General features: G+C 43.0%; 1 protein-coding gene across 6 annotated transcripts in view; it reads left to right on the forward strand.

The window, feature by feature from the left end:
* CEMIP (cell migration inducing hyaluronidase 1) overlaps positions 1-15,227 on the forward strand; it is a 111,670-nt gene that overhangs the window by 71,154 nt on the left and 25,289 nt on the right. For all 6 annotated transcript variants that reach the window (XM_071814040.1, XM_071814044.1, XM_071814043.1 and 3 more), the window contains exons 12-13: positions 8,802-8,977; positions 9,553-9,762. In XM_071814040.1, the coding sequence (XP_071670141.1) occupies positions 8,802-8,977; positions 9,553-9,762 (386 nt within the window). The remainder of the gene's footprint in view (positions 1-8,801; positions 8,978-9,552; positions 9,763-15,227) is intronic.

The raw sequence follows: 15,227 nt of genomic DNA on the forward strand, positions 1-15,227 counted from the left end.
TTGTGCTAAGGTGTCTCCATTAAACATTGCAAAGAGTTGAAAGACACACACCTGAATTTGACATCTAGTTTTTAGATGCTTTTGGGAAAGACAGGCCTTCTGTGCTTCAAAGGCATCTAATTTGATTCTGGTTCCTTTCTGCCTTCTCTTTTTGTAGCTGACTCCGTTTTTTTGTCCACAAGCACATTATTGAATTAATGTATTTATTTAAGACACACAAGTACATGTCATGTATTTGAATTGTTCAGTTTTACATAACTGTATTTGAAACTGGATCACTTCCTAGCAAGCAGGAGATGAGCACAGCTCATCTGAAGAGTGAGCTAAGGCAGGAGCAGACTGTGAGAGACTGTGAGGCTGTGAAGTAATGGGCAGCTGGCCCTTTTCCTAAGAAAGTTATGTTTCACAAGAACTGTAATCTTACGTTTTAGAAACACTGTTTTGTACTACTGAAGCTACTGTTTTCTCTTTCACTGTGTCTCTAGATTGCATTCCTTAGAGGTGATGTATTAACTAAACATTTCTGGCATCACGTGGCCGGCGAGTTGCCCTGAGCCACAGCACTGGGGGAGATGGAGCCGGTGAAGTGCTGCCCGAGTTAGTCTGGGATGGAGTCGGTGTGGTGCAGGGCTGAGCAGGAGGAGCAGGAAACTTTGCAGAGCCAAAGCATTTTTCTCTTGGGGGTGACTAGCTCAAATCCAGAACAAATTGCTCTTGATGAAAAGACATTGCAGTCTAATGACTGTAAAGTGGACTTCAGATTCTAAGTCCAATTAAGTAGCCTAACTATGATGAAGCACAGGCTGTTACTGATATGAACATAAAAGTGAAATCCAGAGCGGGAGTGAGTCTGTGAAGTGTTCTCTTCCTTCTAGAACTAGACTTTGGCACACTGATAAACGTAACATAGAAATACCGTGTGAACTGCCTGTTCTGTGAATAGATCAAGAACTTTTAACTGCTATACTTTGAAAAAGTAGAAATTATTTTACAATATAAAAGGATGTAACAGCTGAAGCCATATTTCCAGGACAGCATCTGCCTGGCAGTAAATGCACGTTACATTATCCTTTGCTTACACAGTGGCAATTGCTCTAGGCAGAGGGTTTTTTTTTTACAGCAAGATCTTTCTGAGAATCCATGAGTGCACTTGGAATATCCAATGCACCAGGGAGTTTGCTCATTCTGTGAACTGAACTACTTCACCATTATCTGTGATGCAACATCTTCTGGAAGGTACGAATATACTTCCTTTGGCAACTGCCTCCCCACAGAGCTCTAGCCATTCATTGTTGGATGGCCTGAAAGAGAGACGCTCATCAAGCCAAGAAAAATGTTATTCACAGTTTGAATGTATCATAGTCTTATGACTTAAAATGATTAGTACTTCCAAAGAAGACATATGTCTAAGTTGAATATTTTTCTTGAGCAACTTTTGAGGTATTGGAAAAACTGTACCAGACCAGTATGATACGAGTCACATCATGAAGATGATCTTGGAAGATCGTCAGTAAAAATAAAGATGGCATAGGAATATTTCTTATAGGCTTCCCATAATCTAATGGGTCTGTGAAATTCACGTAATCGCATTTATCTTCTACAACAACAACAACTAAGGTAGTTGAAGAATATTAATCAAGGGTTAATAAAAAAGTTCATGTGAATTTCAAGTAAAGAAGCAGTGGAAAGACTTGTTAAAGTAATCATGCTCTTGGTCTCCGATTACTCTTTAGGAGAATTAGGACATTCCTTTTATTACCACAAATGACATGAACACCAGGGCCAAAGTCTGCCCTTGCTTATATCCAGGCAACTCTATTGACGTCAATGGGATTTCACTGATTATATAAATCAAGGCAAAATCTGCTCCAATAATAAAAATCATATCCAACTTTCTTGTAACAAAAGCACATTCACACTAGAAAATAAAATAATCTGCCTGATTCTAAGTTCAGTCTAGATGAAATTAAACCTAGGCAAGGCTGAGATCTCCCCTGTCTTTAGGAGCAGGATGTCCTTGAGCTGCTCTGTGCCTGGCTATGATGTAGCTTCATCCATTGCCCTGTGCCATGACATGCAATTAGCCACAACAAGGAGCACTAATGAGCCAAGGGGTGGGTGCCTTCCATGCCTCCTCCCCACCACAATGCCTGCAGCTGCCTGCACTCAGCACAGCTCTGCCTGCCCCCTCCCTGCCCTGCCAGGGGGTGGTAATACCACGGTGCTGGGTTCTGAGCTGGGCTCATTGCTGGAGGAGGTGAACACCACTGCCCTGAGATCTTGGCTCGCACAAAAACCCCTTTGTGCATGGGTGTGCATGTATGAATCCACTGTCCTGCGATCGGGCTCTGACTTTGATGAAACTTGTTGGGATTCCATTGATTACCTGTGAGATTTGTGTTAAATAGGGCTTTATTTGTCCCAGTGGCTCATCAAACATTGTGTGAAGGGAGAACCAAGTCCTTAGCACAGGCGAGCAGCCTCTGCACAACCCGTGCTTGCACAGTGGCATTAGGCTCTTAATTGTGTATGAAGACATTAATCATAAATATCTGCCTTCCTTTCCTGATGTGAGATATTCAAGATTGCTTTGCTTCTCCCAAGAAAAGACCTCCATACAGATGCATTTATGTAGAGAGTCTCAGAGTGATGTAATTTGTAATAAGTGGAATGGCCTAATTTTCCTAAGAGATTTAGTTTAGAAGCTGAGAACTCCAAAAGTCTGCCCTTTGAAAGACAAATGATAAAACCACTCCTACCTGTGATGGTTTATTTCCCTTTTAATCTTTATTTTTTTTCCTTTCCGTTCTTTTTGTAAATGAAGTCTGAATGTCAGGTCTGAACTACTTAAGAATCCTTTTGTTTAAAAAAAGGCAGAAAACCTCTGCTTTGTGGACAGACAATTTGGTGTGGTAGGCACTTGGCATACCAAGGTTTAATTATAATTGATGCTCCCATCATTTAATAATATTTTAATAGACATGGTTTAGCGTATTGTGCCAAATAAATCAAACTCACTAGTTAGCTCATGTCCTATTTATATTCGTTACTTCCTGCTGAAAACTCATACTTGCTTTACTTGCTAGAAATGGATTGATTAGAGGCTGGTTGTTTCAAAACAGCTTATAAGAGTTAATACTCAGTTCCCATAAGGTTTTTGTAGAATTTAGGTGTCTAACTGTAGACTTCTGCAAATTTCAGTGCAGAGAGTGAGGGAAGGCACCCGGGTACTGATTTTGTGCACTCCATTATTGAAATAATTGCACTGATTTCAAAACTGCTGCTCCCACGAGTAAGCGCAGCGTGCACAAGGACTTGGCTCTGCAGGTCCTGCTCCCAGTCAAACGGACCCTCACTTAAATGGAAGTTTTTTCTCCACTCGCCTCCTTTGTTTAACTTTTTTTTCACTTGTCATTTTTGTGCCTAGATTATTTTCTCTGTGGGAACAGATTAAAACTGTTTGATCTTCCAACTTCACAAGGCCTGGGGAGGGACAATGGTACAGGGCAGAGGGAGGGAGGAGGAAGGAAGGAAGGAAGGGTTGTGTTGTTATGATAGAACTGGATAGTAGGAAAGATCAAGTATTTTGCCTAGTTTCCCTGGGAAACAAGTCTTATCTGCATCTTGGTTGCTCTGTATGAAGCTACTACCACTGCTGATAAGTTTCACCATGGAACAAAAATAATGAAATGCTCTTTTGTGCTCCTATAGGCTCTTGATAAAACATGAAAAATCCATCTCTGCCTGGCATAATTACTCCAGTTATCCCACGTACTGATGAATCTGTGATTACAAGCACACATATCTTAAATCCTGCCTATTGGGTTGCAAATACTATAGAGATACAGAGTCTACTGTGATCTTCTTCATGCAGAGAACTTCAAAATAAAAATGTAAATACATAATTCTCTAACAACTACACAGCCTGTGTCAGCATTCATCTTCTGCTGTAAGGATGGGAGATGTTACTCCTCTGTCAAAATTCAGAAACTTTTAGAGATTTAGGGGGCTCTGTTCAGAAGCTGGCGTCTCTTTGGCTGGAACTTGCCAAAAGCTCTTTTTTTAAGACATCCCTGGTGCTTGAGGGCTGGGCAGGAAATGTTGTAAAATGGCCCTTTCTAACAGGCCGTCAGAGATTTTTCTTCTACCTGTGAGAATCGTTTAGAAGCAGAACTGAAAGAAATATACTCAGGTTTACATGGTGGTTTGGAAGGGTTGAGTTTGAGCCTGATTTAAGTAAGGATTCAATCTATTTGTCCACCAGGCCTGCCTAATCTTCCCATCCCAGCTGCAAGAGTCTATATATCAGGATAAGGTGAGGAAAAACTGGAAGGTTGGAGGGGAAAAACCTAGAATGTACAGAATTATGTCAGTAGATTGCCAAGTAGCTGCTGCAGAAAGAGAGCATGGGGTGGGATGTGAGCGGCCTTATGAAAGAGTGTGACGCTGCAACTGGGATAAAACACTAACAGACCTTGCAGGGACCTCTCAATGCTCAATTAAAGCTAGAATGAGCAGATGTGCTGCCCTCAGTCCATATCAATCCTCTTGTCACAGCTATCTGCAGCAATAAGATCCACTTATTTCAGCCTTGAAACCAAACAGCTACAGAGGCTTTGATCCAACGCAGCATTTAAATATACAATTAATAATATCAATGTGAACTCAAGGCTCTTCACGCTTCTACAGCGAAGGGTGTATTTCCAGCTTTTGCAGGACACCATGAAGGACACAAGGGCTGAAGGGCTAAAATAGGATGAGCTACCCAGCAGGAATCTGTCCCAAGATGGCTTAGTTAGCTCTGAACTCCTTATAAATTTTCATCCTTTCTGCTGTATGTCTTTTTACTGGAAACTTGATTTTCCATGTAAAAGTTATTAACTCAAGGAATACTTATTCCTTAAGACACCGGGTTGTACTGAGTGAGTCAAGAATCTGGTCAGCTCACCCAAACCATGCTGCGTTGCGTTACAGGCTTGTGGCTTAGGAATGCAATAGCAAACCCCATCAACATAATTCAGAATAATGAGGATTTGACAGGGTGCCTGTGTGCACATTTGTTGGTTATTAAATATAAGCAATAGGGGCATTACCAGTGATGACAAACGTTTGACAAAATGATAAATCTGACAGAGGTCTGGGCTGGCATCTACAATGAGTTGCACTGATTTTAAAGATGCCCTGAAGGAGTCACTGTCACTAGATTACGTGGGTTGAACAAACAAGTTTGTGTTCAGCATTTCCATTAAAATCTCTTGTTTAGGAAACAGGGAAACACCATGAGAGAGAAGGTCTTAGCTCTACTTTATCTTCCCCAAACCCAGACCTTCAAGTGCCTGTTTCACTTCTGAAAGGAATATTTAGCAGTTTGTGTCATTTAGAGCCAAGGCATTTAGGAATGCATGAGTGTACCTGGGAGGGTTTTCAGAGACATCTGTCTAACTTTCCAGAGCTCAGCACCCTTCCAGCAGCTGAAATAGTTTTAGAATTCCACCCTTCTTAGGTTTGATAAAGCCTGTGACCCAGGTTTTATAGGTAGGTTCAAGTGTGACAGGTTTTCCTGGAGCTTTGTACAGTTTGGAGGGACTCGGCTCTGAATTGCTTTGTTGATTTAAGCATGCCGTATCATCTAGGTTTATCTTAATGCATACTTTCTTTTAATAATTACCTTGTCCTTACCAACAACTGGTGACTTTAATAGTCACTGTCTTGAGTAATGAGCATGAATTTTGCTGAATCAAGACTTCTACTAGGCAAGCCCACACATTAAAGAAGTCGTTCCCTGTTAGTTTACATTTTGTTAACTGGAGGTGCCGGTATGACAAATGGAGCAGCAAACCCAGGGCATTTTTCCTAGTCTGTCGCACAGGCCTGTTGTGGGAAGACGTCATCCGTGTCACTGCAAGGCTTTGGTTTACATTATAACATGGCACAAGCCTGGCTTGCTGGCGAGGCAACATGTGTCTGTGAGGGATGCTGCAAGACCAAGCCCAAAGAAGGAGATGGTGAATCAGTGCCCCCTGGGGCTGCTTGCAGTTGGGCAATCACTGGCACCGGCTTTGACGCTGAAGCAGCAGACGCGTTCCTCCCACGTTCAAAGCATAGTGTTGCCTTTTCAGCATCACCACTTTAGTGCCAGTTCGCAACCCCCGGCTTGGGTTTGCCCATGGTCAGTGCCCAGGGTCTCAGATATCATGACTGCTCCTTGGGAAGGTTCCATATGCTGGCTGCGAGCTTCAAATTTGCAGCTTTGCAGAGTGAGAGGCTCCCATCCCTGTGTGAACTCCCTGAACTCACCACAAAGCAGCCTCTTTTTTGCTTTTTTTTCTAAACGTGGCCCAGTGTCTCCTTTCAGAGTGCCGCATGTCTATGAATTGTCTATAAATGCATATTGTGGTGCTCCTGGCTCCCTGGGAAGCGCCTGGTCCTGGGGTGCTGGTTTCCCACAGGTACTTGCAGCACCTGAGGGCTCCTGTGCCAGGGTTTGTCTGGTTTATCTCCTGTGAGCTGTTTCGGGAACTTGGCTCCATTGCCATGAGGAGCTTGAATTTCAGGCTGCCAAGAAGAGAGGTTTGTTTTTCAAAATTCTGTTAAAGGAGCTATTATTCAAAATCCATTTCCACGTTGGAAGGGAATTGCTTTCCATCTCTCCTTTTATCTCCAAACAAGTCAAGTCAGCAAAAGCACAATGTGAAAAACATGCACCCAAGAAGTTATATTTAGAAACTGGTTAGTCCGTATTTAACATTCCTGTCAGTGCTTACACTATTTTGCATGTCTGGACTAGTGTTAAATTAAATTAAATACATGCAAGCATGACATTTATTATTCTAGAGCTCAGCACATGAATAACAAAACTGCCTATCTAATTTCACTGCTACAAATCCTGGAGATGTGGCTTGAAATAGGATGTTCTTGTGATTATCTGAACTTCTTCCTGCATTTCAGTAAATCAAGGAAAGGTCAGCTCCGGGGGAAACTGAAAAATAACAGCTTAAAAACAGTTTCACAATGAGAGGCTGTGTTGCTTAGCAGACTCACTCAAGGGTCCAGCACGGAATGTCCTTGTGTGGAGGACACTCACGGCAATGGCTTTTTAAATGTACATTAATAAGGACAGTGAAGAAGCTTTTTGGGAGAGCTGGCCCTGGTTTTGGCCGCACACCTGGTGAGGCTCACTGGCTTCAGAGCAACAACACGGGGAAGCCTCGTGGGGGAAGCATCTTTCTAGGGATGCAATCGCAAACGTGGGTGAAGTGCAAACCTCTTTGCCTTTGCAGACCGTTGTTTCTGGCTCTGGACACAGAGCTCAGAGGAGCCACATCTTCCCACTGCAGCACCCACCCATCCTGCCATCACCACTCCTCTAGTTAACAGTGTTTTTCCACGTGTTCATAGTATTTTGGAGGTGGAGGTGCCAAGGCAGAGGGCACGCATAGCGGTGTGAACTCCGTCCTGCAACACAGCGGTCTTGGAGCAAGGCGGAGCACTCACCCTTCCCAAATCCCAACATTACCATCGAACCACACTGCTCCCAGCTCCAGGAGGAAGAGGGAGTGAATGGTATTTTCTTGTCTTTGCTATAAAGTCAAAGCATAATGTTTTGGTTAAAAACAAGATGGTTTCAATGTTCAGAATCCTCCCCTCAACTTGGCACCTCTGCTTAAGCATAAAGTGCTTTGCAGTGATAGCCAGGCTTCAGGCTTGCCATTTGTTTCTAATTACAGCTTTGAACGACTCCATTGAAATCAAATACACGCAAGTGTAGCATTCCTGAAAGTTCAGTGTTTACTTAAAGAGTTTATTACTTATTTTTACTGGAATAATACAGAATGTAGTCAGTAAGATGAACCTTTTCCCAACTGCATTCTCTGCAGAAAGCCACAGAAGGAAGGAGGGAATGTGAATATGTTTGAATGAAATTACAGCAAAGAGATTATTTTGCTTTCTAGACATCTGCACTGCCTGGACTTCACCCCTTTCTCGTCCACCCAGGGAAGGTTTTCTGTGCTTTTAACCCAGCCACAGAGTCAGGTGTGTGTGGACGAAGTTATGAGCAACGTGGCTTGGCAAAGAGAGATGTGGCATGGGGTTCATGGAAGATCCTATCAACTCTGACTACACCAGGGCAAAGGGAAGTGTTGAGAGCAAGTTGGAGAGATCTAAAAGATGGTGGATCTAACATTGAGAGGTTTAGGAGGGCAGGCAGGAGGAGGTTTTGCAGCCCACAAGCTGGATGCAATTGTCCCAAGCCACAGTTTCCACAAGGCTTTCTGCCCAGTCCTCTCCTTGCTTAGATTAACAGCCACGGCGTTAGCAGGATCAGACTGATGCTGTGCTGTGAGCAGTGCTGCAGGATCGGAGCAGCTCTCAATGTCTTACTGTAGGAACTGCTGTGCTATCCTTGGGGATTTAGACTCTTCAGTAGCTACATCATCAATTTCCTTTGCATTGGATGTTCATACACATCTGATTGTTATCTAAAGCAAAAAGTTCTTGAGTGATCTCTGTCCCTTTTCAAGGTAGGAAATGTGTTTTGTCTAACAGGCTGTGTGTGGGTTTAGCTCCCTGGCTAAACGAAGTGACTTAAGACCAAAAACCCCACTTCCTCTTTTGCAAATAGCTCAGCAAGACCTTGAGTGACACCTGCGCTCCAGCCTTCCGTCCTTTGAGGAGTCAGCCAACAGATTTTGCTGGCTCAATGACTCTTTTCATTATCATGCCAACCCCACCACAGGAAGCACAAGGGGAAACCAGCAGCATTGGCAGAGTAACCCTGAAACTGGATCTTGTTCTTTTAGGGAAAGCAACATACCTCCACATTGGTGAAGTCATTGATGGTGTTGACATGCGGGCAGAAGTGGGGCTGCTGAGCCGCAACGTGGTGGTGATGGGCGAGATGGAGGGGCGGTGCTATGAGTACAGCAGCAAGTTATGCTCCTTCTTTGATTTTGACACCTTTGGGGGACACATCAAGGTAGGTCTGGGGCCCTCTCCTTGCACTTTCCTCCACTCAACCACGCCTTCACATACCGAGGAAGCCAGGATGTAGAAACACAAAAATCCATCGTGTCAACTGCTGAACAAACAGCCTCTCCCCAGAGTGCAGCAGATCCACCTCGCTGCTGCCTGTCCCTTGGCTTTGAAGTGTACTTCACATCCCTGCAGATGTTGCTCAGCCGGCCAGGCTGGTGCTCAACCCATCCGAGATACTATCTCCACATCCCAGTATCAGTTTTCCCCAGATTCTGCTGGTGCTCAGCCAGGGAGTTTGATTTAGGCCCAGCTGACTGAAACTCATGGAAACCTTTAAACGCAAACGGTTTTCCTTCTGAAATTAAGTCACATGTCGCTGTGGAAGCAGTGGTGGGATTACAGAGCAACTATGATCCCCTTAGCCACCATGATGCTCTTTCCCTTATCTTGCAGCCATAAAGTCCCTTCCAGGCAGTAAGTCTTTCTAGCAAATAACGGTACAACCCTTCCTACTCCTGTATTAAACCTCCTTCTTGCCCACAACTGTTTTTTGACTCATGTTTCGTTGTTCTTCAGATTGGTCTTGGTTTTAAGGCTACCCATATTGAAGGTCTAGAATTGAAATATATGGGCCAGCAGACAATGGGACATTATCCGATTCACTTCCATATGGCTGGAGATGTGGATGAGAAGGGAGGCTACAACCCTCCAACGTACGTGAAGGATGTCTCCATCCACCATACCTTCTCCCGCTGTGTCACAGTCCATGGATCAAATGGTTTACTGGTAAGAATCTCCAATGTCTATCTTAGAGATCAAGGGGCTAGTTAAAATATTTCTTCATATCATGAAAGCAGGTTAATTATTGCAGGGTGATGTGTATTATTGTTAGAGCTAGTGTCTGACTCTTCCCCCCATCCTGATGGTGTGTCTATACATTCCAGGCATATTTCAACCTGCATTAGAAAGGAGGAGACTGATGCGGCACTGTGGGTTGTGTGTGACTCAGAGCAGGCAGAGCTGTTGTCTGTGTGCAGAGATGTCTGCAGACCAGCCCATCTCTAATGAGTAGCTAGATCTATCTATAGACAGACAGCTTGCAATTTAAAGAGGATAATCAGAAGGTTTAAGTGTGCCTCATCTTTCCTGTAATGGTGGTTTGTGTTTGCAATGCCATTCATAACATTAAGCACGCACAGAGCTCTGATTTGTCAGAGATGCTCTCCAAAGCGAGAAATCCCTTTGGATAACTCTATAAAATGATCTATGCTTACTAGACAAGTTACAGAACACCAGAGATGGTAAGAACATGTTCAGATGTAGTGGTGCCTTCTTCTTTGGAGTAAAGATGCAGAGGGAAAACAACGCTACCTCACTGAGTAACCTGGAGACTGGCACGTAACCCCAGAAAGGCTTTCCTAACTCTTATCCTGCCTCTGATAGCAGCTTCTTACCTATATTCAGGAAATGTGCAGAAATCTATCCCAAAAACAGAACTGCTGAAAGCATGAAATCAACATCAGGTTTGACTTGACAGCTTTTCCCCGTGTATCAGCTCAAATACAAAGTCTTAAATGCCAAGATTTCTGTAGGCAGAGAACTCTCACCCATTCAGTGAGAGGGCAGTGTATTCCAAAATGGAAAAAGTGCATGAGAGTCCTGAAGAGGAACATTTGTACAGGCAAGAGCCCTACTACCATATAAAACAGAGTTTTAAGAGAAGGACACATCATTGGCAGTTGTAACCTGGATGGTCACTGTGCATTAGGAATTTGTATCCATACCACTGTTCTAAAGTTATTGTACCATCTCATTGTAGAAGCCTGTAAGAACCTATTTTCCTTGAACTTATTTGGGGACAGCATTTGATTTGATTTGGTTCAGCTAAGACATGATTTTTGCCCTTTACTTGCTGAAAAATGCTTCCTCCTGACTGTAGCACATCGAGGGATTTGTCTTACAATTTTCCTTTTGTCAAGGACAGTGAGCTACAGCCTCTAAAAGTGGCAGAATTGGAAAAGAAAGTCACAGGCATAATTAAAATGCACAGAAGTTGAAGAAAGGGCATTGAAATTGCAGCTCCAGAAGCAGAGTAGCTTTTATCTGCTATTTATGAATCTGAGGTTTTGGGTTTGACCTCTGTCCTTTTAAGTTTATAACATGATCCTAAAAACCTACCACGTGAACTCAGCTTCTGAAGAAAAAGAGACATTCTACTATATAAATTATATAAGGCGTTCAGGGTCATACGGCACCTTCCCAATCCAGAGTCACCAGCCCAGGGGCTCGGGATGCAGCCGATGTGCAGAGTGGAATGGGTTGCAGGGTTCGTGTGTCACACCAGCATGGGCTGTTACCAGTGGCACCATAAACACGTTCTCTGGCTGCACAGAGGTTGCACAGCTGTTGAGCTGCAGGCCAGCTAAAACTCTGCTTCTGCGAGATCTTCATTCCCTGGTGATTAATACTTGCCAAACCAAATACTGAGAGCCTGGCATTTTTGCTATCGGTCAGTCGGAGGGGTTCATATAGGTCATTTGGAAATTGTTCTGTCTCTTGTGCTTTCTCCAAGTGACAACAGTGCTGTGGGGGATCCATGGCATAGGGATCCGTGTCCTCAGGCTTTTCCAGACAAGACAGCATGGTGAAATTTAGACAGGACGATGTAGCTGATAAAAGCAGCTTGATTCTCTTGCTGTTGCTCAACAGCCACAATTCCCTAAACAACCGTGCTTTGTAAGAGAAATTTTAGAATTTCGGACAAATAATCTGAAATGTTAGTCAGGCTTTAATCCCTGTTGATTGTAGTTTATCAAAATATGTAAACACTAAATCTACTCATAGTGCTTCACCTGTTTTTTATGCTAACTGTGTAATTATTGCTGACAGTTGAAAAGAAAGCCCTAGTGAAATACAGCATTCTGACCAGGTTTGTTCAGTTGCATCATAGGAGTTGTGCTCCAAGGTTGCATCACTTAAATGTTTTTTCATCGCTCTGTGATAGACATCTGTAGTCAAGCAGCTCCATGCCTTGAGTCATCAGGTGATCCCACCACAAACTCCTCATCTGCTTTCTGACTCTGTTTTCCTTCCTCTCCTCTTCCTTCTACCCCAGATACATTCACAGATACCCACATGAGTCTCTGATGAGTACAATGATTGTTCTATACATTTCCTAGTTGCCTGTTATCTTTTTACTTGGGCAACCCTTCGTGTTTCTACAGGCATGAACACCATATGTGCAAACAGTGTTGAGCTCTGTCTTTCCCCAGGTAACATTCATTCCCCCTGAGATCAGGTAGATCCAAAGCGTACTTTGCTGAGGAAAAATTTGCCTTGATGCACACAAGCCAGACTTTAGAAATAGCAATACAAAACATCTAGAAGGGCTATTAAACCTCAGCACTTCATGATGTCCTTGTCACTAGGCCCCTGATTTCAAGGGTCTTCTTGCATGACTGTGGTTGAGTGCCCATGCAAATGCCCTAGCAAATGGGAGAAGGGCATCAGGTTTTTTTAACTGTCATTAAAGCAGGCTGGTAACTCAGGCTTCCCTGCTTCCTTTGCTATCACTTTTGTCATGTCACTTCAGAAATTCTCATATGGAAAACACTAGGAGAAAAGAGTGCCCAGTTATTCCCAATGGCAGAAATGTACAGATCTGTACAGTACACTGTGAATCACTGTCTCAACATGAACTCACTTCATTAATGAGCTATTCTGCACTTGTCTACAAGTTCATGTTCACTGGAAGGCACAGAGGGTCCTTCTGGAAACAAATCTGTAGAAATTCTTTTCTCGCCACAATTATTGTCTGAAAATGCAATAATTACCCAATGTTTTCTTTAGTACATTGTCCATAAACCCACCTAGTTATGCCACTGCATTCCTGGGGATGAAACTTTGCTCTGATTCCCACTCTCTCCACTGGATCCCAGTGTGCAAACTAAAATAGAAACAACCATTGGGGAGGAAAATTAAATGGAGTTCAATAAACAGTCTGGCAGAATCCAGGGGAGAGCTGCACTTCATGGTATAAGAGGTTGTGCTATCTAACTGCCTGAGTGGTATCTACTTTTAGTAATCCAGCTATATTACACAGCAATTGTTTTACCATGAAGGCCATCATCTGGCCATAAATCATTCATGGTTAAAGTAAGATTATGGACTATTAAGAGGGTTTTAATGAAATAAAAGAAATAAATCCATTGGAAAAGTTATTTTGGAACAAGCCTCTCATTTGCTATCCAAGCATTTCAGTACTGGGCTTGTGCATGAAAACACACACAGGAAACTAAGTCAGAGCTGACCAAGAGATGAGATACAGGGAAAAGTAATTAATCAAAGAAGGGTAACAAATATATTAAGGACCAGGTCCCTGGCTGATAACTCCGTGTTGTTCTGTGGGATTTTAAGGATGAGTTAGGAGAACAACAGGTGTTTGCTGGCTCTGAGTCCCTCTGCTGATGCACATTCCTCTCCCCATACTAGGCGATGAGGAGATGGGTTCCCCTGTCATGTTACTCCCCATGCACAGAGCTGGGCTTTGCCCCAGCTTTGGTCTGGTCACTGCAGGTCTTCATGTCCCAGTCTTGGTGCAGTGCTCTGCTGGCTGGAAAGATTAATGGTCATATGAAGTGGCTAGCATTTATCTACCAAAACCTTCTCCATCATCTAAATGTCAAGGCACCATTACTTACATGTCTTTCCAATATTACTGTGTGTGAGAGAAAACTGATAGATTTTGGTGGCAGTTTCTGTGCAATTCTGACATCTCTGTGATTATGACTCCCTGTACATGTTGGAAAACTTCTGAAGATAGGTCACTCTCTTGGTATGTTCTCCTATCCTGTAAACCTTTACAACTACAAGACTTGGACAACTCATGCTTCCAAGGAAGGACAGTTCAGTCTAGTACATATGTTTTATGCCTAAATAAAGAAACCTTGACCTTACAAAAGCTATTATCTAATTAGATGGGGGAAGTTAGCAGTAAATTTCAGTGAGGTAGCTTAAAGGAATGCACCACTTTGTGGGTCATTTTAGCTGTGTTTAATTTACTGTGATGACTTGTGTTCAGAGATTTGAGTATTTAGACTGGAGCACGGATGATACATAATAGATGTGTGTGCAGATGTAAGCTTGTAATAGATTTGGCAAGCAAAGTGTTCTTTCTTATGTGAAAACATATTTGTAATCATTTCAACACTAGTCCTGGGATTTTATTTGAAGTTAGTGCTCACTGCCTCAAGAAAGAGGCATGTAGGTGACAGAGAAGTCTCAGGACTGTTTACAAAAATAATTCAGGTACTTGTGTGCCCAGCTCTTCCAATGACACCGTAAAAAATAAGTCTTCTATCTACTTTAATATTGCCTTTTGCCCTTTGGCAACTGCTGTTTCCTCAGAAGCATCTGTAGGAACACACTGGTGTCAGACTATGCTTAGTCAGAAAGTTTTCCTAAGTCCAAGATGGTTGGTGGGTGATGGCTGACGGGAAGAGCAAGGAGAGAGCCCAGGAGAGCCAGCACTCCACCTGGCCAATGAAGACCTGAAATTAATTTTCCATATCCCAGACATAGCCACTACCAACTGATTTGTTGGACATGGTGTGTCTGAAGGCTGTTGTTTCTCATCCAGTCCTAGCCTTAGGCTTTGAATTCACATATCTGCTTCTGCAATTGTTTTCTCAGATCTTTCAGTGAGGTGATGGGTATTGTTCTGCCCAACACAAAGGTATCCCAATGTTAACAACATTCAAACCAAAACCAGAACAGCACTGATTAACACCAGCTGATTTGTCTCAGGGTCAAGTAAAGCTTCTGTCAACAACTTGGAAAAAAAGATCAGGTCAAACCTAAAACAAGCCAGCCTGTCTGGAAAACAACTCGCTGCCTCTCTGATAGCCTGAAAAAATATTTTTTCAGCTCAGCTGCATTTTTCAGGTGCATTTTATGTAGCTGCTCATGTAACTCCACGTGAAGATGAATGAGCCCAGATGTGATTTGAACATCTACCATCCTCCATTCATCGCCCACCCCATGTTTTTTCCACCCTCATGCTAAGATAGTCTCTGATTTCACAGGCAGAGAAAAGAATGAAATGAGCATTTCCTAGATGATGACAAATTCTAATTAAATATAAGTGTTGGAGTTATAGCTTAGACTATAAGCTCTTAAGAGCAGGGAGCGATCTTGCTTTTCCTTTTGCTTATGCATCCTGATTTCGAGAGGATACTAAAGTTCCTGTGTGA

This window comes from Patagioenas fasciata, chromosome 12 (assembly GCF_037038585.1).
Source record: "Patagioenas fasciata isolate bPatFas1 chromosome 12, bPatFas1.hap1, whole genome shotgun sequence".
In the NCBI taxonomy this organism is placed as follows: Eukaryota; Metazoa; Chordata; class Aves; order Columbiformes; family Columbidae; genus Patagioenas; species Patagioenas fasciata.